A 26,022-nucleotide genomic window follows, 5' to 3' on the forward strand; every position below is an offset into this window, starting at 1 on the left:
GTCTGTTTGTGTGCACAAGACTAACAGAGAGCTGAAATCAGGATGTGTGAATTTACAATATCTAACCCAAAACCCTTTTTTGTTCCTTGATGACTATACAATTTCCAATCTTGAAATGCATCCTTGATGCTCACTGAGTGCTAAAAGACTGCAGCTGTTCTATACGACAAAATATATTCAGGAATACTTATTTTTGTCCCGCCAAAAAGACAGTGCCTCCACAAAGTCCTTTGTTAATTCTAGTTTAATTTAGTGGATATGAATATAATTTAAACTGTGCGTGTGTTCCTCACGTGACCATCTTTAAGTTGGTCTTTGGTGACTGTCCACAGCTCGCCAGTCTCTCCTGGATGTGCAGCGCAGCGAGTCGCAGGGCGGTGTTACACCTCATCTCCATTGCGAAGCGCTCCTGCAGCACATCATTCACTCCCTAACACACACACACACACACACACACACACACACACACACACACACACACACACACAAAAACAAAGGTACAAAACGGTACAAATGGTGAAAACAGACACAAACAAATAAATAAAAATCAGGACCACCAATGGTTTGTAAACTACTGCATGTCTCATTTGCAGCATTCATGTTTTTACTTGTGAGCTGAGCAGAAATATCCATAACAAAAGCATGTTACTTATGCTGCGTCTCGATTGCATGGTACAGCATGGCTCAACTCAACTAGATCCGCTCTCTTTTGGTTTTCCATTAGCAAACGTTGTGGATATAGTAGCCGGTAGCTAACACTTTCTGTGGTACCACCTCGGTCAAGGTGCCAAGCGAGATGAGCCGATACTAGAATGTGGAGTTAAAGCAACGCAGACCTCTTATTGCTCACTTATCGCCCCTTCTTGCTGGGAGGCGACAGTGCTACCGCCAATAGCGCTTTTTTTATTTTTAATAACTCAACACCAGATTTTAAAAATGTCATCCTGCAAACCTGTACTGTACACTGTATAAAGGACAAAATGCAGACGTTCCTCTGCTTGTTCAGCGTTGCGTTAACGACGATGTCACGCAGCGTCACTATAGCGATCGGCTGAGAATCCCGCCTACACTGTTCTATCTGCAGTAAAAAAAAACGAAATAAATAAAAAGGACCTGGTTCCAAAACAACCATGCAGTGGAAATGAGGTATTTGTTTAAACAGACGCAGGAATAAAACTATGGTGGGATTTGATGAAAAACGTTCAGTTTTGTTGATTTACATCAATAACTGGACTTTTTAAGTGGTGTCACACAACGTCCCTCGAGGGTGAGTTAAGGGTATAATGGAAAACCTACGAACTATCAAAACAGATCAGAGATATGAAGAGTTAACTTCCGCCTGGAGTTCAATGGCGGGTCAGAAGTTCATCGATCTACCTGCAGGTAGAGGTACTCAAAGGCTTTGTGATCCTCCTGCAGCAGCGTTTGGAGGGTTTTGGGCATGAAACACACACGGAACAGACATCTGTAGTCGTAGGCCTCTTTCTTCTGGACCACCTGAACACACACACGCACACACGTGCACACACACACACACACACACACACACACACACGCACGCACGCACGCACGCACGCACGCACGCACACACGCACACACGCACACATTGCTTCAAATATATTGCTTTGAATTCAGTTAAAAAGCAGTCACAGATTAAACCCACTCTAAAATGGAGCTTTAGATTAGATGTAGATGTACATAAAACAAGAGTTATCAGTGTGTGTGTGTGTGTGTGTGTGTGTGTGTGTGTACCTGCTGTATCCTCTCCTCTTCATGTAGCAGCAGTAGTTTAGAAATGCTGTGTTGCTGCTCCAGCACCAGGGAGAAGTGTTCAATATGGCTCAGAGGAAGCTTTTCCTTGAGCGTCATCACAATGTCCTGATGCACAGGGAAGAACGTTACGTCTTGAGAGACAACATTGTATGACATCAGGAAACATAATTGCTGAGGTGATCTGATCGTAGGTCTCGATGGAGCACAATAAGGTCTGAGTAGTTGTCAAATCAAGGAAACTGATGCACAGTATATACTGTATATATATTTATATATCATACTGACAGAAAATGAGAGAGGGAGCGAATCACATCGGCTCATCATCATCTCAGTTCTATAGTTATATTTAAATATAAGGCTTACTGCAAACTACATCAGCACAGTGTGGTCTTTGCAACGGTTTTCGACTTGAATCACAGAAAAATAGTTCCATTACAGAATGAACCTCAGCTTCATCTCTGAACTCCCAGCACTCTATTTCTAGTATCCAGTATAAAATAGATAAATGAGAGGGATGGATATCAATATGGTAGACTGTAGCAGTGCATAGTACCTTGACTGTGGTGCTGGGGTCAAATTTAAAGGCCTTGGTCTGCCCGTTCTCCAGATACACCTTCAGGACATTAGGCAGGAAGAGCAGCGAGTTGCCCTGCAAAGCACACACGGGGTCAAGGGTCAAGGGGAGTGTCAAATGGAAGCGTGAGCGTCGTGAAACTTGGTTGGTTCATTCAAAGGGCATTGTAAGTAACAGCCTGACAGCTTGACAAGAAAACCACTCGATACACTCTGAAGCCTCGGCACATAACATCACTAGGTGCTACGCTTCTGCTAAATCGTCGCTATAAATGCTCTGAATGTTGTATATCGGTCGTTTAAAGTTAGAATAACACATCCCGGCGTTTGAGGGAAGGGCGTTACTGTTGTTGCAAAAAGGGACCAAGGGAGGACTGCGATGCTGTATGCTGATTGTCAAGGTCAAATGTAGCACAGATTTGAACCAAAATGTCCAGAATATTGGCAAAATAATTCACGTGTTTCAATCCGCTATTGTCATGCGAATAACGTCGCTAATTCTCCAGTTGTGTATATCAAGATGATGTGACTAAAGAGCACCAGTCAAAGCTGAAATGGGGGAAATCCATGAGGAAAACTTGACGGACAAATGACTTTTCTGTTTGCTTCATGTATTCATTTAAGTGATTCTACAGTCGCTGGTGTTTTCACTGCTGCTATTTTTAGTGTCTCCAGTGAGGATTCAGTCACATGCTTCATATCGGTCATGATATTTATTAAATCTGTTTACGGGCACTTTGTCACATTCTGCTTTTAATCATCGATGGACTAAAGATGCACATGAAAACAGGTGCATGGAAATGCCTCTACTGACATGAATTTCAGATTTATTGGAATGTAATTGAATTGCCTTTATACCTAATAATAATAATAATTGTAATTTTAAGCCAAATAAAAATAAAAACAATTACACCAGGAAAGAGAGAGATAAGCTTGCTCTCACTTTACGCTCTTCTCATCCAGCCTGTTTCTGTCTGCCCAGCCTGCTCACTGTGGTGAGTCATCTTAAGTGTTTTTTCTGTATTGACAATGTGATATAATGCAACATTAATGTCTGTATGTTTTGAAGTTCAAATGGAGAGCTTTCAAATTTTAAACAACTCCTCCCTTGTCACCCTCCCATCCAGCATGCCCCCCCCCCCCCTCTCTCTCTTCTCTAACCTTCTCCCTTCTCTGATACTTATTGTCCTGTAATCACAGACATTAGGACTGGAGGATGAGGCAGATATCGATCCGTGTTTTCTCTGGAATTAGTAATGGCCACTCAAGCTTCTGTGGTTTTCCTTCTCCAGCTAATTTCACATCCGCTGGCAGGATGAGAACCCCGACCGCCCAGAGCCAGGCTTGTAGAATACTGACCGATTATAAAACATCCCTCCTCGTCGGTGTGCAAAGCTACAGCTAGTACGAATGAATCCACCATTGTTTACGTCCATGTCTACTAGCTCCTTCAACTTCATGTTATGACCATCTGTCGATCAGTGGCATAGTGTGGAACCATTGCATGCTCGGGTCATGCAATGAATCACAAACAGATAATAATACGCTAGCATTGAAGAGAGGGATGGGGGATCTGCAGCTGATTTGGAAGCTAGTGAAGGGTGTAGAATGACAGTATCCCGTGCTCCCTCACTCACCTGAGAGTGTCCATTGACTTCAACCTCCTCAGCAAAGTGAACTTTCACCGGGTTGGACCTGAGCTTGGCCCTCTTCTCTGGTGTGATGAATGATGACTTTGGGCCCTGAAGGGGAAGGGGGGGGGGTACAAATCAATAAATCAGCATCATAAGTCATAGTGTTTCTTTTAAAATAATTTAATAAGACTGAATGTGAAGTGGGTTTATATATATATATGAGGGAAATGAAAAGACACACAGCCCGTTGCTTTTTGCATGCATGCATACAGAAATGTAACCAAACACATTTTATTACTGAATGGTTTGATAATATGAACCATGTTTTTCTTTGGTGGACTTCTATGGCAGGCTGCAGTCTCAGACTTACAGGGAAAGACATGTTGCCAGCTTCAATGTCACTACTGACACGTTGCACATCGCTGCCTTCATTACTGCAAAGCCAGTTAGTGGTGGATGGTGGACTGAAAGCCCCGGAAGAAACAAAACAGTCCTCCTACTCTTACACACCTTTTGATGTTTTGTCACCATCAAACATGCATGACAGAGATGAATACTTTCTGGGAAATGATAATAATTTCTCAAAAGCTCAATAAAGATTTCTTAAAGGAGCCGTGAGCTATGAATCAGATGGTAAAAAGATGCTTCCATCAGCAGAGCTGCTGATGAGAATCACTGAGGAGCGGCCATTTATTTACCGATCTACTTCACCTTAGTGCAAATACACACGCCAGCTTCACAGAGTGAGATCCACAACCTACACACACACACACACACACACACACACACACACACACACACACACACACACACACACACACACACATACATGCCTGTGGTATGTTTTTACAAGAGATGTTCTGAGTTCATCTTGAGTGTTGCTGGATTTGGAGCCGTCATCCAACTGAATGTGTTCGTGTCCAGCTGTGTGTTTGTGGTTAGTTAGATGCAGCAGACTCACCAGCATCGTTCTCAGGACGGTCATCGCCAATGAATCTTGACACTCCCTGAAAAACCAAAAACAAAAGGGGGGGATGGTAAGGACAGTATTTTGTGGCGTATGTACTGATAATCGTGTGTGCGTGTGTGTGTGTGTGTGTGTGTGTTTGTGAGCTGACGTTGTGTCGACCTGATTATTTCAGCAGCTTGCTCCGGGGTCAGGTCATCGACAGCGATGTTATTGATCTTCACAAGCTGGTCGCCGGGGACGAGCCGGCCATCTGCAGGACCACCTGGACACACAAAATGTCCTTGTGTTGTCATGCCTGAGGCTGTTTGATTGGCTGGGGTTGATGCCAGGCAGTAGCTTGTATTCTAGTGATCTCCTTTCATCTCACGGTGATGCATAATTTTTCCACACCGCTCTCCAAACCCGACCGTGCCACCGCAGGGAGACCAGCAATCTGATCCCGGTACATCCAATTTAAGGTGTATCAAAACAACCGTATATATCCCTCCGCCTTATTCATGTGAAGCATTCTACCACCAATGTCACTGTTCATTTATTGTCTCTCTAGGCCAGCGTCCAACACTAAACGGCTGCACAGCTGATAACGTCAGGGGCAGAATCTTCTCTCCGTGTGATTCTCTTCAGTCATGAATAGACAGCGTAAACCTGTTTGGTAACACTTATTATGACGGCCATATCTATAATGCATTATCAACATGCTTATAATAAGTTATAATCTGCTTATAGCACTGTAAAATGATGCAGACATATTCATAATGCTTTATAACAATGATCATAAAACATAATAAAGCATTTTTTAAATGACATTAGGTCAAGTATCATGATACTTCAAATTTTGCAAATTTGCAAATTTTGCAAATTTTGTTTTTCCGGACAGAAAAAATATATTATACCAGTTTTACAATACAATATAAACACTGTTACAATGCCTTTAATCTGATTTTAAGTTATTGTAAGTGAAAGTAAAACTGTTGTTCTTGCATATATTTAATCATATTTTTTCACGTGACTAGTTACATTGGTGGGCTAATGTCATTGTATTAGTTGTATTAGGAGACGAATGGAAGAAAAACCTTGTATACAACGTGTACTGTACATATCGTTTAACAGAGTTGTGACCATAAGTTACTGTGGATGTTTGCAATTGGAGATGATTTTTTTGCACATCCTATGGTCAACATCTTTAAATAAAAGGATGATGATGTCCCATACTGTGCAATATATTTAAAGAATGGTTTGCACTTTTTAAAGTCTGTCTTACAACATTAGCCAGGCTCCCACATAAGGTTTGACATTCCTCCTGTTCTCTCACTATTCATTTTTAGTTCCACATCACTTTTATTGGCAGCATTAAGAAGGGATCTTTTAATGGTCAGAAGTCACAGGAGGAATGATTACAGCATTTCAAACTCCATATGTATGAACCTATCGCTTAACCTCTCCCTGGTCAAGCTATTACAGAAAGAACTGTTTCATTAGTGCATTAGTGGAAAAGAGTTTCACAATATTAGATGGAGGTATGGCAAACGATCTGTCCAGTGCTTTCTTGGGAAGATTTCACTTTACAGAGCTACTGATAGCTCTACCTCTAGGTTTGTACATGTTAATAATGCAAAATGTACCAAGACACTTTCTTTTCTTATTTACTAGATCTGATTTTGTAGAATTAAAATCCTGGGATAAAGCATGTATTTATATTGTTGTGCACAGTCACAAAGGCATGAACAGTGTCAATGAGTTTCCACCCTACATATACTAACAGACACAATGTAATTCAAGGCAATAGGCACCACAGCACACTTCTGACTGTAGACAGCGTACATGAATTCATGCAGGCATGTGCACAAATGAATATCTCCAAAGCCCAAGTGATGTGCATAAAGAATGCATCAATTCAACACCGCATGCACCAATTAGTATGGATGAAAACTCTCTGAAATGATGTCGAAAGGTGTCCTCAGTTAGGATGCAGCATGCAGCAAAGACATCAGCATCAGGCTCGGGAAAAAGTAAACAGTACAGCCTAAAAAAATCAAGATCATTATTGTAACTTGAAATCAGTTTTGCTGTACTGCTCAGAATGCCGGTGAATGGTTGAGAGCGACGTGATTAATAAGAACAGATTCATGTTCGTCACAATGAATGTCTCTGGAAGATTTGCGGCATCATTTAGCCAGAAGAGATCTCCAATGAGGACCTGTACAAAAAACACAAACTGTTTTTGCGTTTGGTGCTGGAGGACATTTCCTCAGAACGGACCAGGACCGCATTCCCAAAGTAGCCTTAAGATGGACTCAAGGGAGGCCGACAACAACCTGGTGGAAAACTGTGACCTCGGAACTGAAAATCTAACTTGGGGTTGTCACAACACAGGAGCAGATGGAGGCAGAGAGTAGCAGCCTTATGTTCCACAGGCAACGAGGAGGATTAAGTAAGTACTATGCACTCAAGAACTAATTTAGTACTTTAAACTGTGTGTAATCTATGGATACTGTGTCATAAACAGACATCACGCCCGTCACTGTCTCCATAGACCACTCCCTGCCATCGTCTTCCTATTACTGTCAGCATCTTTTGCATCAGGTAACCCTACAATACTGAGCTCTTCAATTAAGATACAAGTACTTGATGTTCTATTCAGAATGAACAGAGACAGATGCAGGTGACACCGATAGCTCTGAAAAGGCTTTTAAATAAAAGGATTCATATTTCACTGTCAAGATGCTGCAGCACGTGCCGGAGAGAACGAGAGAGAGAGGAGAGATTGAACCAAGGCTTAGTGGGGCCACTGGAGACATGAGCAACAGTGTGTGTGTGTGTGTGTGTGCGTGTGTGTGTGTGTGTGACAGGCAGAAGCAGATGGTGACAGAGCAGACTTGAGCCAGACAGGCGAAAGCGAGGTAATCTGCCCCCTGACCTCAGGGGGATTCAGATCCTCGATGGCTCGGCAGCTCAGCAGCAAAATGCACTTCAGAGTACAGTTATAGGCTGAATGTGATATACAGTCTGTATCTAATGACTTAAGTAAATGTTTAACTTCAGACAGATGACAATAGTACAATTGGAAAGCTGTTTTTCTTTTGTGGATTTGCATGCAGTGTATTTAAGTTAAACATACATTTTTTAAATTCAGATATCCTATTTGCTTTATAGTATGTAAAGTCCATGTAGCACATTCATGAATACAGCATCTAGCTATCCAGTCCAGCATTATAACAAGGTGCATATATATATATATATATATATATATATATATATATATATATATATATATATATATATATATATATATATATATATATAGTACATGCACTGTAACTGGTTCATTCACAGTGTTGGAAGAATGTCAAAAAAAGTCTCAATTTAATACCGATGCCTCGATATGATCTACATAAGTAAACCAGAAGATATTTCTATATCGTTATTCTAAATGCTTGAACCAGAGCCAGGACTGAGCGGGGCAGACTGTCAGACCCTGCTGCAGTAAAATAAAGGGAATCTGGTTCTCCGAATCCTTATCGCTTTTGTCCACACGGACCGCCAAAATCAACCCCGAATAAAAGTTAATTTACAATATACCTAAATAGTTAGTTATTAATAGGAATACACATTTTAATGTGAAAATGTTGGTACTCAGCTCAACGGCACAACAAAGACTTACAGTGGTCGAAACATGTTGGCTCTTTTAATTGATTTAGCCACTATAATAAAGACTTTTTAATTTGTCCTTATTCAATGTTGTAATATTTCGGAGTGCGTGGATTACCTTATGGTGTAACCTTTAAGTTTTACTGTAAAAAAAAAAAGTCTGAATTGTATTTTTGTGGTAAATCCCAACTAGTCACTCCAAGAACTAAATCTGTCTATCAAGACAGACAAAAGTACTTTTAAAACTAAACAAATGAGTTTTTTTATTTTACACTGAATAGCTCACAGCCTGGCATCAGCTCTAAAGGTAATCAACCACGATGGCTGTACGTAGATATACTCAAGATACTGTGTGTTATGCATAATTCTATTTCAGGAAAGTTAATGAGAGACCGTAAGACGGCAGCTGTGTTTTAGATGTGACAACATTTACAGCGGCCGATCACTGGAGAAAGGCCCTTTAAAAACATGCAACACGGATAACCAATAGCGTCGAGTATCATTACAAAAGGGCGTACCGTCGGTGAGCATAGCAGAGGGAGTTCTACATTGTGACCAGTAGGAGGTGCTGTGCCGTGAGCTCCAGTAACGGGGACATGTCCACCTATAGGTGCAGACGCACCTTTATGCCGAGGTAAAAGGCATTTAGCTGAGGACTTGTTACCTCTGAGTGAAGCGTTCGAGGCACTCCGTATGCAGATCCCTTCTCCTTCACCGAGACCCCGATCAGACCCCTGACCCCCATCTTACCCGCCTATTACATAACAGGAAGTACATTTGGCATTCGATTGGAAGAGATTCTTGGCGACAGTATACAGCCTAGGAGGAAATGCTGCCTGAGAGCTTCAATAAAGAGAAGAAAAAAAAACAGTCCCTCTGCTTCAAAAGCTCCTCCTTTGTTTTGCCTCCTCATTATACTGAAGATGCTTTACACACACACACACACACACACACACACACACACACACACACACACACGATACGTTTCTCTTGTTAATACAATTGTGTGTGCCGGTATGCACTATGAGCACACAGCCTCAGCCTCCCTCTGAGTTTCCACTTTCTACAGCTTGTGTTGTACACTGGCCAGAGGCCTGCAGTGGTCTGGCACAGCTCCACTCTTACATTTTTTTCCGTGGAGACGATATAGAGGCTAAATAAGAAACAACAGGGAGAGAGACAGGAAGAATGCTGTGGTCCTGAAAGAACAGCATACATCCTAACACCCTCCTACCAACTATGCCGTCAGCCAAATCCCATGCACATGTTGTACACACTGCAATTAATTCAATATTTTCTGCCTCTACAAGGACATCATATGTCGATGTAGCAGACCAAAACACTGCAGCGCTTAGCAATGGAAGCTGGCACGTGGAACGGGATCTCCACGGGGGGGAAGAAGAACGAGCTGGTGTTGAGGATGAGCGGCACCAACCAGACGTGGCTGGGCTCACGGAAACATGCAGTGTCAGCTATGAGATCAAACCCCCTAACTCTGAGTAATGCTGTGTTTCTTCTGCTCATTAGCTTGTTCGGGGTGAGTAAGTGCTGCAGTGCTTTTAGGGACAAGGGCTCTGTGTGTCGAAGAAACCGTGAGACGAGGACAACAAGGTTTGTACACGGTGTCGGATGATTGGACGTTGCTTTGTCCTCCTTCTACGTTTACATGCCACACGTCTCGTCATACCTGGGGTTACCTCCTGCACCAGGATGGGGGTCTGCAAGGACAGAGTGAGGCCGTGAGAGTTGAGGTCCGGGTCCCGTTGGATCTGGACGATGAAGCGGAACGGATAATTCCTCTGATCAGAGCCGCTGCCCTCTGCCGACTTCCCATCCAGTGCAACCCGGTCTCTGGAGAGCAGCAGGTGAACATGCATTAAAAAAAAGTAAAAATGATTCACTAATGGGTCACTAATGTGGATTTCCTGTGAGTTCCATATTTTCCACAATGGTCCCTCCCTCAGTCAAAAGACATACAGGTTAGATTAAATGGAGAATCTAACTAGTGAGCATACATAAGACAGAAACAGAGGTCTACCTGCTCAGAGAGTGAGACCTGCTGCCCAGGTCCCGGGACCGTCTCAGCCATCGTCCCACCACCTGCTCCACCCGGCTGGTTCTACGGGATGGGGAGCGGCTCCTGTCCTGCACCTCCATTTACCTACCAGGGCGCCACGGTCAAAAAAAGGGGGTTATGCATACAGTACAGTCGTTTATATGGCTCCATGTTAACGACAAACAGATCTAAACAGAGGCAGAGAGCTAGGATAGCGACACTCGAGTTCAACACAAAGACTGAAAAATGTAACTCAGCAGCGCTTCAGACAGAGAGTCGGTTTGGCTCCTTGTGGGCCGAGGCCAACAATGATGTCACTCCATGCAGCCTAATAGTCTATTAGCCTGAGTTATGGGCCATTTGCCTGTTTCGCTCAAGTCTCGGTAAACATCGATAAATAATTCCTAATTATCAATAATGATGGTGTCTCCTTTAAATGGGTCCCTGTTGTGTTTGCTGTCGTCATAAAAAGGCCGAGGCGAGGCTCCGGTGGTCGGTGAGCGGGACGTAATGGACGCGGGTCGCCTCTGGTGTCGGTCGATCTATTAATGGCTTCGTCTATAAAATGTTGGGGAAAAGTAACACGAGCTCATTATATTATATAAAATGAATATAATTCCAGAGCCCATGGTGACATATTCAAACTCACCATGACACACATATGGCAAAGAAAAACATCAAATTCTCACATTTCAGAAGGTGAAAACAACAGATTTGGCCTTTTTGCTTACAAAAAATACCGAATTAATTATCAAAAAATACATTCTGTCAATGTCATCGGGTGTCTACGCGGTTGTGATCACATTCGTCGGCACATACTTTCCTCGCCTAGAGTCATTTAAAGCTGCACAATTACAAATTACGCGAATAAATGTAGCTAACACACCAAATACATGTACTTTTACATTTAAATGCGTCTTTCATGGTTTTGTCTTTTATGGGTTTGTTTAGTAAACTAGCATACAGTGAGCGAAACATTAGCGAAGAAAAACGAGCATTTGCTCTCAAAGTCTTCCTCTCACTCGCTCCACACACACACACACACACACACACACACACACACACACACACACACAACCTTCCTCCCAGTCTGATGACTGGAGGCAGTCAGACAGAGGCTCGGTCATTAGCCGTTACCTAATACCCCCTCACATCATCAGAGGCTCAATCTACTGGACTGAGAGTGGAGAACAGATACTCATGTATTACTGAACATTTATGTGGAATCGCCTCTCTCTGAATGACGGATGAAAAAAAAAAAGCATAAAAGCCGTGAAAGAATGAATCATTTACAGTGTTAAAGTAATCAAGTAATGAAGGAGGATGCAAGAGGAATGAAGGGATGGATGGATGAGAGATTGGAGGCAGATAATTGAATGGGATGAATGAGTGAATGATCTCAGCAGGCCTGCTGTGTCCCTCAGTGAGCAGATGCAGGAAGGAATCTCCCCCAGACGGACGTTGCTGATGATGGCGGCATTAGCACCAACCATTAGAGAAAACAGGAGGGCAGCGAGGGAGGGAGGGAGGGAGGGGGAGGTAGGTAGGCATCTGAAGAGCGAATAGAAAAGGGAGGCGTCCGGTGCATCGTCAGGTACGGTGTGATGTGACGACAGCAGAAGAGTGAATGAAAGGAGGACAGAAAAGTACGATAGAAGGTGAGAGAGGAGGAAGGCTTAGTGATGAAAGTGGCGAGTGACACACCCAGACAGCAATGTCTCCTGGGAGATCTTGAGTCATAAGCACATTATCCATCCATCTGTCTGTGAATAGCTCTCTCTCTCTCTCTCTCTCTCTTTATCTCTCTCTCTCTCTTTATCTCTCTCTCTCTCTCGCTCTCTCTCTCTATCTGTCTCTCTCTCTCTCTCTTGCTCTCTCTCTCTCTCTCTCTCTCTCTCTCTCTCTCTCTCTCTCTCTTTATATCTCTCATAGAGCGCTATTCCTGTTTGCTTCGCTCACAGTATCTGGCGTCTCAGGTTACAGAGACACAAAGCAGAAGTGTACTTAGCTTTGTTAGATAGCTCACCAGCACGGTTAGCTCACGAGACGGACACATACACAAATGTGAAGAAACGCACTTTGAAGCTCTAGAGTGGTGGATTTCTAGAGGAGTTACTTTGGTCTAAAAAAGTGGAGGATCAGGGATGGACGGCAGCCAAATGTCAGAAACACTGGGATGGAGCCTTTATACACATCTAATCCGCTCTAATCCCATAAACATGTTTCCCTTCTCAAGTGGCTTTGATTGACTATACTGATGAAGTACCAGCCAAGCGGTGCACTGATCCAATCCACTCTGGTAAAGAAAAATGTGTTGAGAAGGCACAACGCTTCCTGTTTTGCAACCACAGCGTTCAAGATACGAGATGACAGGAAATGTCGGCAGATTTTCTTTTTTTTTTTTTTTTAAAAGGTGTAACATTAGAGGCTGCTGGGAATATTATACTGTACTTCCCTCGCACATCACAAGACAACAGTGCATTTATCAGCCTTAAACGTCTCATGAATATTCTCAGTGCATCCATCACTATTGGTTTCTTGTACTGGAAATAATGGATTTGAAGTATTTTCTACTTTATCCATTATCATGAGATGGAATTAGAAAAGGACGACTTGTGACTGGAAGGTGTCTTAGTTGAACCTGGGACTGACGATTACGTCACTTTTACACCTGACGTTCAGTTCAGTCTCGAGGTCGACTAGCACTCCATTTTGTCGACATTAAAAATGACGTTCTCCACAAAGAATCACACAAAAGCACAGCTTTAATTAAACCTTATGTTCACCAGAGATTTGCTCGTACGTTTCTTGGACATAGGTCCGCGGTGGGCTGGTCGCTGCTTGAGTCTGAGCTAAAAGGACTTTCTGGTGAACATGCACGATTATTTCGTCTAATTTTGCATGGAATCGGACCAATGACGAGCATTAAGAATAACTATGTATGTATAGAAATAGACAATCTTCTTGCTGATGGTCTTGTTTACTTATGTAGGTCACATTGAGGCATCTGAATCAAAACAAGACTGTTTCATAATCAGTTCAAAGTTTCTCACAGTAACTCTTAATACTCTCAATGCAGGATCCTTACTTGTAATGGAGTAGTTCTAACAGCGTGGTACATCGTTTACTTGCGCTACAGTGAACGACAGACTGACGAGTCATGCTGAACTGAACTGCACCTTGTGCATCCATCTATCTTCTCCAGCGGTCACAAAGAGCCAACTTAGAAGTAGGTGGTTCAGAGCGCCATTAGCCTGCAACTGCAAATGGACCGCATACAGCATGTGATGAACGATGACATTGTGCTGCTCTTAATTGCCTCTTGTATTTTGCTGGCCAACAAGTCCACTGACGAGAGATCTGCTGTATCTATACTATCTAACAGTTCACATTACATAAATTGGATGAATCTTAATCTTTTGGTTGCCTATATATGGCGTCATATCAAGACGAAAGACAAACATTACATGTCATACAATTTCATACCATGTATCATATTATATTTCAGACATAATCCATTCATTTCATTTTGAAATGAAAGGCTGAAATGAGTATATTAAATGTAATTAAGATGAGAATGACCTACATGTGTTCATGGCTGTGTTATTGCGTCCACACCCACACACACACACATGGGTCTCTTTGAAGTTCAAGTCACCATTTTAGACGTACTTCAATTTAAACACAGCGCATTTTAAATGTCCTGTTAAACTGTAATGTGCTGCTGGAATGCCAATAACACCTATAATACGTTTATGAATATTAAACAGGTGCTGGAGAGGAAGAAAACTTTGAATTTGTGGAGGTAGTAAACTCCTCCAGACAAAGGGAGGTCAACTACAGCTGTGTGCTCTCATTTATAGTCTCTGAGCAGTCCTTCATATAATCAACATTACATTACATTACATTACAGTCATTTAGCAGACGCTTTTATCCAAAGCGACTTACAATAAGTGCATTCAACATTGGTAATCAAAAGAACTACTAGTCACCAGAAGTCATAAGTACATTTCCTTTTCCAAACAAGCATCTAAGAGCATGAAGCAGAGCATAACTCAGAGCCAAAGTACAGAAACAAGAGAAACAGTTAGTGCTATAAGTAATACGAATACAATAAGTGCAACAAGCTAGTATGAAGACAATAAGCGCTAAGTGGAAGGCTCAGGGTAGCACTTCCTGAAGAGGTGGGTTTTCAGCCTGTGCCGAAAGATGGGCAGCGACTCCGCTGTCCTGATGTCAGTGGGAAGTTCATTCCACCACTGTGGGGCCAGGACAGAAAACAGCCGTGACCGGGTCGATCGGCCGCCAGGACCTCTGAGCGACGGGGCGACCGATCGCCCCGAGGCAGCAGAGCGAAGTGGTCGGGCGGGGGTGTAGGGCTTGACCATGGCCTGGAGATAGGAAGGAGCTGTTCCTTTCACTGCCCTGTAGGCTAGCACCAGAGTCTTAAACTGGATGAGCTCTTACAGGGAGCCGGTGTAGAGAACGGAGAAAGGAAGTTGTGTGGGAGAACTTAGGGCGATTGAACACCAGGCGAGCTGCGGCTTTCTGGACAAGCTCCAGAGGTCTGATGGCCGACGCCGGGGCTCCGGCGAGTAGAGGGTTGCAGTAGTCCAGGCGGGAGATGACAAGAGCCTGGATGAGAACCTGCGCCGTCTCGTCAGTCAGGAAGGGACGAATCCTCCTGATGTTGTAGAGCAGGAATCTGCAGGAGCGTGTAACGGATGAAATGTTTGCCGAGAATGACAGTTGGTCATCCAGGGTCACACCCAGGTTCCTCGCAGTCCGAGTTGGCGTCACCACGGTATCATCAATGGTGATGGACAGGTCCCGGTGTGGGCAACCCTTCCCCGGGAGGAACAGTAGCTCAGTTTTGTCTAGGTTGAGCTTGAGGTGGTGTGTCGTCATCCACTTCGAGATGTCAGCCAAACACGCAGCGATGCGCGTCTCCACTTGGGTGTCACCGGGGGGAAATGACAAGACCAGCTGGGTGTCATCGGCATAACAATGGTAGGAGAAGTCATGCGAGCGAATAACAGAACCCAGAGATGTTGTGTAGAGCGAGAAGAGAAGGGGGCCCAGAACTGACCCTTGCGGAACCCACGTAGTCAGCATGCGTGGTTCCGACACGGCCCCCCTCCAGGTCACCTGGTAGGATCGACCCGTCAGGTAGGATGCAAACAGGGAGAGTGCAGAGCCTGAGACGCCCATCCCCTCGAGGGATGAGAGGAGGATTTGATGGTTCACAGTGTCAAACGCCGCAGACAAGTCCAGGAGAATCAGGACAGAGGAGAGAGAGTTAGCTCTCGCGGCGTGAAGCGACTCTGTCACCGCAAGGAGGGCCGTCTCTGTCGAGTGACCCACTTTGAACCCGGACTGGTGAGGGTCCAAAAAGCTGTTTTGGTGGAGATAGGAAGACAGTTGGTTAAAGACAGCACGTTCAAGTGTTTTGGATAGAAAGGGTAGAAGAGAAACCGGTCTGAAGTTCTTGACATCAGAGGGGTCAAGTGATGGTTTCTTCAGAAGGTGGGTGACTCTGGCGGCCTTGAAGGCCGTGGGAAAGCATCCTGAAACAAGAGATGTGTTGATGAGGTGGGTGAGGAAAGGAAGGAGTTCAGTCGCAATAGACTGAAGAAGAGGGGAAGGGATCGGGTCAAGGGAGCACGTGGTGGGGCGGTTAGATGTGACAAGGTTGAGGACCTTGTTAGGGGAGAGAGGAGCCAGAAAGGGTAAGATGGGGCGTTTTTCAACACGGACAAGTTGAAAAAAAAAAAACACACCGTACAAGCATTTTCTCCAATCTATAACATCTTCCTAAACTCTTCCTTTAAGTTCACATTATGACAGCAGGAAGTGACATCTCCATGTAATGAGCTGCTTTTGGATGGATGCTGGGGATGGGCAGGGTAAGCACTGCTGCAGAGAAACACACACACACACACACACACACACACACACACACACACACACACACACACACACACACACACACACACACAATCTGAGTAATGGGGCTGCAGCAGCACTTACTGGATTTGTGTGAAAACGATTCAGTCACGCATGAAACAAACACACTAAATCTACAATAATAAATATCATGTTTTGGACAATGTTCCTGTAATAACCACAAAAATGTGCAAAAATGATACAAAAAAACCGAGCTAGGTGTGCACCATGTCAGCTCCTGATATGATGAATTTCATCACATGTCATTGAGATCTCCAACGTTTCAGCCAAACAAACCAAATTTGTATCCTGACATCCTGAAACATTCAATCTGTCATCTTAGAAATACGGTAATATGTATTCCATGCTGTCACATTTATACTATAAACACACACACACACACACACATATATATATATATATATATATATATATATATTATAGGTATGTCATCTTGGCAGAATAAAAAAATAAAAAGTGCCAGTGCCTAAAAATTGCATGTACCAAAGTTAACTAGAAGTATATTAAACATACATTTGGACAAGGCATGGTTGAGTGTAGCATATGCTGGAACATGAATTACTCACAAGTGGATAACCAACTTTTGCATTATACTCGGAAAGCACACACAGACACACACACACACACACACACACACACACACACACACACACACACACACACACACACACAGACACACACAGACAGAGCAGGCAAATGGGATTACAGAGTGTGTCTGCAGGGAGTTTGTGCGTCACACCCGCTGAGCCAGATTAGACTGAGCTTCGCCTCGACCTCGCAGGTCTGTTTAGGGCAACAGACTCGAACTCTGACACAGTCGGTCTCTGTCTCCTTCTCTCCTCATCTCACTCTCTGAATCCTTTGATATTGTCCTCTTTCTTTTGCAAACACAACCTGTGAGACACATTTGTCTTTACAGAAACACACACACACACACACACACACACACACACACACACACACACACACACACACACACACACACACCTGCACACACACACACACACACACACCTGCTGTCTGCCCTGTGTATCAGGGCTCCATGAAGGCCCCAATTACAGCGGCGCTCTGCTTTCTCTCCGTCCATCGTTCTGCTGAAGAGGACCGGCGTGACGCGTCTTCATCTCCTGAAGGCAAAAAATAAGAGTGAGGAGTGTTTACGCTGTGGATACATTAGATGGTTGTAGTCTGAATCACACAGTACGAATCATTGTAGAATAGTCTGATTGATGGATGGACAGAAAGACGATGCAGGAGTATCAGCGCCGTCGACGTACTAAAGTACTACCGATGAACGATTTCTTTAAGCAATCAGAGCAGCAGGATCTGCATTTGCATCGATTGTCTGTGTAACCTCCTACATCTTGGCACTACTTTTTGTGCGATCCGAGCCTCCGTCTGCCACAAAGCTTTGCATGTAAACTGTTAATTACAAATCAGCAGTGTTTCCGAGAATCGTTACCGTGTCGCAAAACGTAACATTGCGGTACTGAAGTGTGCCGATATTTTCCTGACATCCTTAGTGAGGAGGTACAGAGAGGGGAAGCAGAAGGGACGACGGGACGATGAAGCACAGCGGAAGAAGACAGGACCAGACAGGCCAAGCGGTGAAAGAAGACCCACTCTGTCATCGGGGGGGGGGGGGGGGGGGGGGGGGGGGGGCTGTTAACAGACACGGATGACGGCAGGGAGAAAGATTGTGAAAGAGGAAGTGAACGAGGGGACGACGGTCATGTGAATAGAGGGAGGGGGGGGGGACAGACAGACGAGGCGAGAAAGACGGCAGGGCCCCCATCGCAGCTAGGACGGTTTTGCCTGGGCTGCTTATGCTGTTTTTGCGGAGTCCCACTTGCCCCGGCTCTGCTCCAAACACCATCCATATTTAATGAGGCCCTCACAAAGCCCTGGGAAAAGAGATGCTGGGAACTCTTCTGTCCTCCGCCACTCAAAACCTCTCCCTTCATTACTCTTCTCTTTCATAATTCGCCCTCTTTTCTGCTGCCTTTCCCAGATCTCTCTCTTTTTTTTTTTTTTTTTGAATACTCTTTTCTCCTTCCAAAAGAACTCCGGGGTGTTAAGCAAGCTCACGCAAAAAAGGCTCAGCATGTGGTCGCCAATAGAGTGTTAATTTTAGTCCTGTGCGTTTCCAACAGAATGACTGCTTCTTGTTGTCTTAAAGCAGGGCCGGGCCCAATCAGCTGTGTTCTCTCAGCCGTACGGTAACATCACGCATGTTCACATTCAAAAACTAATTGGAGGCACATGCTCTCTGTGACGGTGCGCCGAATGTATATGTCTATGTGCAACGACGTGTTCGATTTTATGAGTGTTTGTATGTTTTTATTACGTGAGTGAGTGGTGTTTCTGAATGTGTGTGTGTGTGTGTGTGTGTGTTAGTCAGAGTGCTGCGTGCATCAATAATGCATCTAGATAATGCAGCCGCTTCACTCTACCAGGAACAACTAACAGGCATGCCGACGCACAGAGGAAGACGGAGGACGAGGGGGGGGGGGGGGGGGGGGGGGGAGACACACGAGGTAGCACAGGGGAACGATGACGACGGGAAATATGAGCCGTGACAAAATGGAGCAAGAAGTGTGGAGCAAGAGGATGTGATGGACAGGGAAACACGTGGGTCACACCTGGGTGTCAAATAGTGGCTGTGTGGGCTTTACGCTAGAAGCTAATTTGAGCATTGTCAGTATAACATTCTGGCAGCATCGGCATTGTTTGGTGTGCAAGAAAATATTGAAAATAAAGTATCGCAACGGTTCGATTCTCCAAGATACGGTACCTTTATAAAAAGTAAACCTTTTTTATTCAGATTTTATACATAGTGTGTTCTTTATCCTATGACAGTTTTTTTTTTTTTATACTACATTTCTTAGGAATACACAGCCCAGTCATTGTATTGTGTGTATTGTTATTGTTCTTCATTTAAAATGCAATGAAGAAGAACGCCTTATTTAAAAAGTGTCGCATTTGATCTGCTTGTATTGCATGTGAAGTAATGATGGAAATTAGATTTAAAAAAAATAAATTAATTTGGGGTACAAATGAACCCGTATTACAGGAGTTTAGATGGGCGGGGGGGGGGATCCGTGCGTCTAACCTCTTGGAAAATATCAATTTGCAAATACTTCATCACTATATTGACTCAAACAGCGTTTTGGTAACAAACCTTGGCAGATTAATTTTAAGCAAGATATTTTGCCTGGCGAATGTCATGGTTCGGTGTTATTATGATAATGCTTTGTTACTGTTTAGTTCTATAGGAGGAGCATGCAAAACTTGAATTACTCTTATTTCACTCTTTCTACTACAGAACCCTTTTATGTGCAGTCCACTTCTGGATGCAGAGATAGATAGCGATCTGCTCGGTATAAAGGGAATTTGGGCTTTCTCATTTAGATACTTGAAAATGAAGCTTGAAGTAAAGAGAAGACAGCAGTAGTCTGTGTTATTAGTTTCTTCTACCTGGAGCTTTTTGTGTCTGGCTGAGTAATGGCCAACACACATTTCATTTATTTCCCTTCTCTCAGTCAGACCACATCTCCTTTAGCTATCATTGAACATGTACTGCATCGTCTGCTCTTTCACCACGCTCACCCCCGCCGATAAACAAAAAGAGCTTCAGAAAATCACTTCTTTTACTATAACTGGTCTCCCCATTCTTAAGCTACTAGCATCGCAGAGCACACGACCTCAACCCGTGCTTCACCCTCCTCTCCTCTGGCCGCAGATGCAGACAACCCATCCGCAAAGAAGCGCTATTTTTAGGAGGACTTTCGTTAGCTTGCGCGGCAGCTAGATTCTCGCGATGTCGCGAGATCCCGCAAGAATCGCTGGATCACGCGTCGCACGTCCGGCTTCAAATAATGTGTTTGTGTCCGGTAAGCAAGAGCAAGGACCGATCAGCATCCAGTGAGGAGGTACCGATAGCTACGGGCGTTGCATTTAAGTGACACAATGGTGTAGATGCTGCATCAGCATCAGTTATATCTGAACTGGAGAGTATTTCTTCATTGAAAGAACGACAGTGAGGGGTTTTTACAATGGAGGGGATGCTGTTGGTCTTCTCTCGACTCGCTTCGTTCGATTAACAGATGGTTCGTCCAATCGTCTGCCAAGCACTTTTTGAAAGTGCCTGCCCTGTCTTCAAACAGTCTCCAACGATGGCGTCTCAGATGGTTCTGTGTAACAAACCATCTGCAGGGTCAGGCTAGGAGCTTGGTGCCATCAGCTATAACTGCTTAAAATAGCCCACTAATAGACTTGTGTTGTTGTTACGTTCTTGTTTTGTTTAATTCTTGTTATGAATATTATTTCTGCTTTCCTTTATTGTCACTGCACAAAGTACAGAAGAAGAAGATAGAGGAGGGGAGGGGGAGACCAAAAAAAAAAAATATATTATAAACAGAAAACATGTATTTGCTTTGCCCTATAAAAATAGTAAGATAGAGCATTGAACTTCTGGATATTGCTCATTTGCTGAGTCGTTTGGTTTTTAAGTAATAACTACAGGAGCACGTTTGTATAAAGGAACACACTATGGTGCAGTTGTTGGAATGTAAACATCTGTGCAGACTTCTGTGTATACATTTAAAAGAATGCAGCTGCACACGTGTAGTGCTGATATTCAGCGTTTGACAGGCTTCAGTTCATGTATGGCTCTGAAGCTGTTTTTTCGAGTCTGCTCGTCTGTGATTGGATGGAACAGAAGCGTCCACCAGAGGATCAAACAGGCGATGTCCAGGGTGGGAAGGGGTCTTTCACTGCATCGAATACCTTCTGGGTATTGTCGATGACCCTATGAAGAGCTCCGCTGTCTGCTGCTGAGCAGCTGGCAGACCACACGGGTGACGTAGCCCTGATCATCAAGCTCTCGATGGAGCAGCAGCAGAAGGACCACAGCGGCTTCTCCTGCCGTCCCTCCTTCACTACTGCTGTTGTGTTCAGGACGAGATAGTTCACCACCCTATCCGTCTTCAGACTTCCTCCCTATAGGCTTCCTCTTCTCCTCCTGAGACAAGTCTAACCACGGTCGTCTGTGAACTTGATGTGGTGTTGGTGTAATGAGTTGGGACCCAGTCATGAGCGTAGAGGATGGGTGAAGGAGAGGTGGGTGCCTAGTCTGACCAGTCTGGGGCCAGCTGGTCAGAGAGTCCTTGATCCAGTGATGGCCGCTGTGAGTGCTACCATTGGTAGTCAACGACGGTCTTCTTGGGCAGTGGAATGATTGTGGCAGCCTTCAGGCAGGGCGGGATGGTGGATTTGGACGGGGACACGTTGACGATTTTCGTGAAGACCTCGGAGAGCTGGTCTGCACACATACCTTCAGCATCCTTCCCGGTACAGTTTCCTCTGGTTCAGCCAGCGCTCTGAGCACACGCCTCACATGGCGCTCCTGCGCAGGGAGGATGTAGCTGCTGATGGAGTTGCGTCCGTCTCCACTGCTTTCACCTCAGAGCGAGCAATGAAGTTCTCCCGCCGACGGGGCGTCGCCGTCGGCAGCCATGCGGTCGCTGGTTCATTTGAGAGCAATAAAAAAGATCCTTGTAGAGAATGTTTAAATACACAGTATGAGTCCGGCTGTGCATGCCGTCTACATTACATTAAAGCAACTTCACTTACAGTAAGGACAAAGCCTAGAGAGATTTCTCAAGAATTTAGATATTTTTTAATATGCAGTGCCAGGTTTAGATGATATGTTGCATTTCCATCATTAGTTGATTGATATTTCTTTGCAATTTATAATGCATAGCGTTTAGTCTCAGGCAGCAGCAGTTTGGCTTTGATTCAGAGAACACATTTATCTTTGATCTCCACTCAGTCAATAAGGTAAATGGGTGTTTACGGCCGATATGAGAATAGGATACGAGGTAGCCAATGCTGCAAACTCTCTCTCTCTCTCTCTCTCTATTTATTCAACTCACAAATGCTTTTGTGAATTGATTAAAGGCAACAGCTTGAGATCATGAGGCTCCAGTTAGTTCCATCCTGTTAGTGAGATATCCGTCTACTAATGCCAAGAGAGAGAGAGAGAGAGAGAGACAGAGAGAGAGACAGAGAGAGAGAGAGAGAGAGACCGGCATCAAGTGTTCTGGCTTTACCGTTTAGTCGCTGGCTAATTAATTAATCCACTTGCAATGCGGCCGATGGGATTGGCTCTGCTAACTCAAGATCATTAATGACTGGAAATGTTTTCTCACATTGGCTTACTTCATTTTTTTTCTTCTGCCAAATTGCTGGCGATTTGAAATATGGTTCCCGAGAGTCGTTTGGGTGTTTTGCCAAACTTAGCTTGCTGAAACCACGCCCGTCAAGAACAAGATGAGTTAGCTAGCGTTGGTTCCACCCTAGTGTCCACTGGATGCACAGAGTGACATTCAGGTGTTCAGATGTCCTCAGATGTCCACTGAAAGCACTTCTGAAGCGGAGTGTCTTCAGTCTGCAACATTCCCAGAATGGTTACAGTTGTTTTGGGGACATTGTTTGTTTTCACGAGCACGTTAAATGAACGATCAAAGCACATTTATGATTGATGTGGTAACAGATACTTTGGTGACTATACCTCATTTTTTTAAAAATAATAATAACATGCCATTGACTTTAAGTCAATTAATGTGTTAATAAACATTTAGAGGTGTATCTCCCCCTTCAGAGGAGTGATCTGGTTCAGCAAAAATAGACCCAGCGTGTAAAAGGAAGCATCATCTTTTTTTTTATTTCACGATCCAAAGTTCTTTTTTTCAAGATCCTGAAAAAAAAGGCAATGTTCTGAAACTATCTTTAGAGCTTTAAGTGAACGGCTTCCCCCCCCCCCCCCCCCCCCCCCCCCTTCTGCGTACGTCTGCCTCTAAGCCAGCGACTCACTAGAATAAGCGTGTAATAAACGAATGTATAGAGGTAAGATCTGACCTAAAAGAAAGGTCACTGAATCAGCAAGAAGGTGTCAGTTTGTCTCCGTCCAATAAGAAGAGATGGACAGCCTCTGATGGGCCTACTGGACTAAAAGCGCTTAAAGAACTATTTCTGCTTTAATCAGGAGTTTCAGACTGAAGCCAAACCGGGTGAAAGTGCAGTCTATATGGCAAAGGAGATTAGGGCTGACCTAAAACCTTTTAGACCTCATAAGAGCAGTTCCTCCCAGCCTCTTTAGTTTGTAATTCACCAGTAAGTCAGGAGAAGCTGTTTTTTTTTTTTTTGCATTACAGACTCCTTTCATCCTCAAATGTTTTGAAAAGCTTTATTTAAAAAGGATTCAGGTTTTTAAAAGCAGCTTAAGTAAAACACAATTCGAAGTGCGACACTTGAGTTTTTAGGGTCGAAAGTTCAATGCTTCATTTGTTTGGTTTGGAGACGTAACTCGTTTTGACTCTTGCTTCTTATTTTACTGTTGAGTGTGAAGCTTTGAGGCTCAGACAAGCCTGAAGGAGATTTGATTACATCGGGTGAGCTAAAGCTCAACAGTCTCATGTCAGGCGCTCTGGTAAACGCTGGTCTGGTGAAGCGCTGTACGCATCGACTTTACTATCATTATGAATAATGCAGTGCCGAAGGGCCTTATGAGTATCTCCACACATCATGTGAATGTCTGTATGTGTGCAGCTGTGTGTGTGTGTGTGTGTGTGTGTGTGTGTGTACTGTACTTTTGCGTGCATGCAGGTTACATACACAGAAGTTGACAGACACACCCAGAGTTTTTGCTCAGTATTAAACTTGACAAAGTCGAAGCATCAAAAATGTAGCCGAGCCTAAAAATAACATCGTAAATTAGTAAACGCTTCAGAACACAGCCGGCCTCATATTCTTCTTCTTCCGTTTCAATTCTGCACTATGTGTCACGGCTCGCTTTGTGTTCATGTCTCTTCGTGAAACACGGATACCGAGTGTCCACCGCTCACACACACACACACACACACACACACACACACACACACACACTTAACATGCACATGGAGTCCATTAATTACCGTTCCACTCATTAGCATGTTGCAATGGCATCGACGCGGTGTGCCTCGTTTCAGGAGGCTGAAGCATGATGCAGCAGAATATCTGGGGCAAGGTGATGACTGTCAAATGTGTGAAATGCATGTAGCAGTGTGTCCATGTGCACGTATTGAGTGTGTGTGTGTGTGTGTGTGTGTGTGTGTGTGTGTGTGCGTGTTCCTGGTTGCAGCAATGCATTAGTAAAAACATTTTGAGTTCACTAACGTACCGGTAGTCTATTCATCAATTCTTTAGCAGTAGTTGAACATGGACAATGAGTCATATTTGCTATAAAAGGAGCCGGGGATGCCTCAGTCTGTTTGAATCTCATCTGACTGAAGTGAGACATCGAGAGCTTTAGACCACCTTCCCCCCCTTTCCACGTCTGAGAGTGTCACTAAAGTCACAAAGCCCTCTCATCAACCTGCCTCCGTCATCCTCATCATCCTCATCCTCGTATGACTGAAGGTGGACTGAAACAGGTAACCTCGTGGTGGGGGTGGTAAACTTTCACTCCCTCTCCGAGCTGGGAGTGAAAGTGTGAGTAACGTTCATTGATTTCAATGATACATTTTGAGATGTTGTTTTTCCTCATTTAGGGGATAAATTGGACAGCTACACCTGTCAAGCTTGATGTCATTTACAGTTGGTTAAACCATAAAGTGAGCTGGTGGAATAATAAAGACTTTTGAGCATTCTTCTTTTTTTTTTAGGGTGTTTCCTATTTTTGATATTATGTTATGTGTATTTTATTTGATATGGGACAAATAACAAATGTCTGTCCGTTTGTTGAGCCGAAGCACCGTCATCTGCCTTTGCTAGCTTGCGGCGAGGCGCTGAAGGGAACAATAAATAAAATGTATATTGACAGAAATCTATTTTGGGCACTTTGTCGCTGTCTAATAACGAGCTAATTAGCTGTAAAGACCTTACCGAGTAGACGGTGTCTCTCTAATCCGCAGGGCGAACCGTCCCGACCGTCCTGGATGTGGGACAACTTCGAAAAGCGCCACACAAAAAAAAAACAGCCGCACCTTCCTCAGACAGAGACAAGTCAGTTAATCCATGTCACCTGGAGTGTAGGCAGCGCGAGGAGCACGGCTCGAGGACCCCGTTAAGGTGCGTTTTGTAAAGTCCCAGGGCAGGTGAGCGCGAGAGATGGGGACGGGCTTGGTGCACGCGACTTAACCGACGGTAATCCTCTCTCTCTCTCTCTCTCTCTCTCTCCTCTCTCTCTCTCTCTCCTCTCTCTCTCTCTCCTTCTCTCTCTCTCTCCCTCTCTCTCTCCTTCTCTCTCTCTCTCTCTCCCTCCCTCCCTCTCTCTCTCTCTCTCTCTCTCTCTCCTCTCTCTCTCTCTCTCTCTCTCTCTCTCTCTCTGACACACGTTCGCATACAGGTTCAATAATAGT

At 44.2% G+C, this 26,022-nt stretch overlaps 1 protein-coding gene across 1 annotated transcript in view; it reads right to left on the minus strand.

Moving 5' to 3' along the window:
- Positions 1-25,573, minus strand: part of LOC137890576 (uncharacterized) — a 35,681-nt gene extending 10,108 nt beyond the window's left edge. Inside the window, exons 1-11 of the mRNA XM_068734712.1 lie at positions 25,547-25,573; positions 17,635-17,748; positions 10,637-10,759; positions 10,286-10,449; positions 5,110-5,212; positions 4,942-4,987; positions 3,984-4,088; positions 2,327-2,422; positions 1,753-1,878; positions 1,378-1,497; positions 294-430 (exon numbers count right to left, since the gene is read on the minus strand). Coding sequence (XP_068590813.1) covers positions 294-430; positions 1,378-1,497; positions 1,753-1,878; positions 2,327-2,422; positions 3,984-4,088; positions 4,942-4,987; positions 5,110-5,212; positions 10,286-10,449; positions 10,637-10,755 — 1,016 coding nt within the window. The 5' untranslated portion in view covers positions 10,756-10,759; positions 17,635-17,748; positions 25,547-25,573. The remainder of the gene's footprint in view (positions 1-293; positions 431-1,377; positions 1,498-1,752; positions 1,879-2,326; positions 2,423-3,983; positions 4,089-4,941; positions 4,988-5,109; positions 5,213-10,285; positions 10,450-10,636; positions 10,760-17,634; positions 17,749-25,546) is intronic.
- Between the last annotated feature and the right edge of the window lie 449 nt (positions 25,574-26,022).

Source organism: Cebidichthys violaceus, unplaced genomic scaffold, assembly GCF_023349555.1.
Source record: "Cebidichthys violaceus isolate CVI_PGR_0920_01 unplaced genomic scaffold, fCebVio1.0.p SCAF_66, whole genome shotgun sequence".
NCBI lineage: Eukaryota > Metazoa > Chordata > Actinopteri > Perciformes > Stichaeidae > Cebidichthys > Cebidichthys violaceus.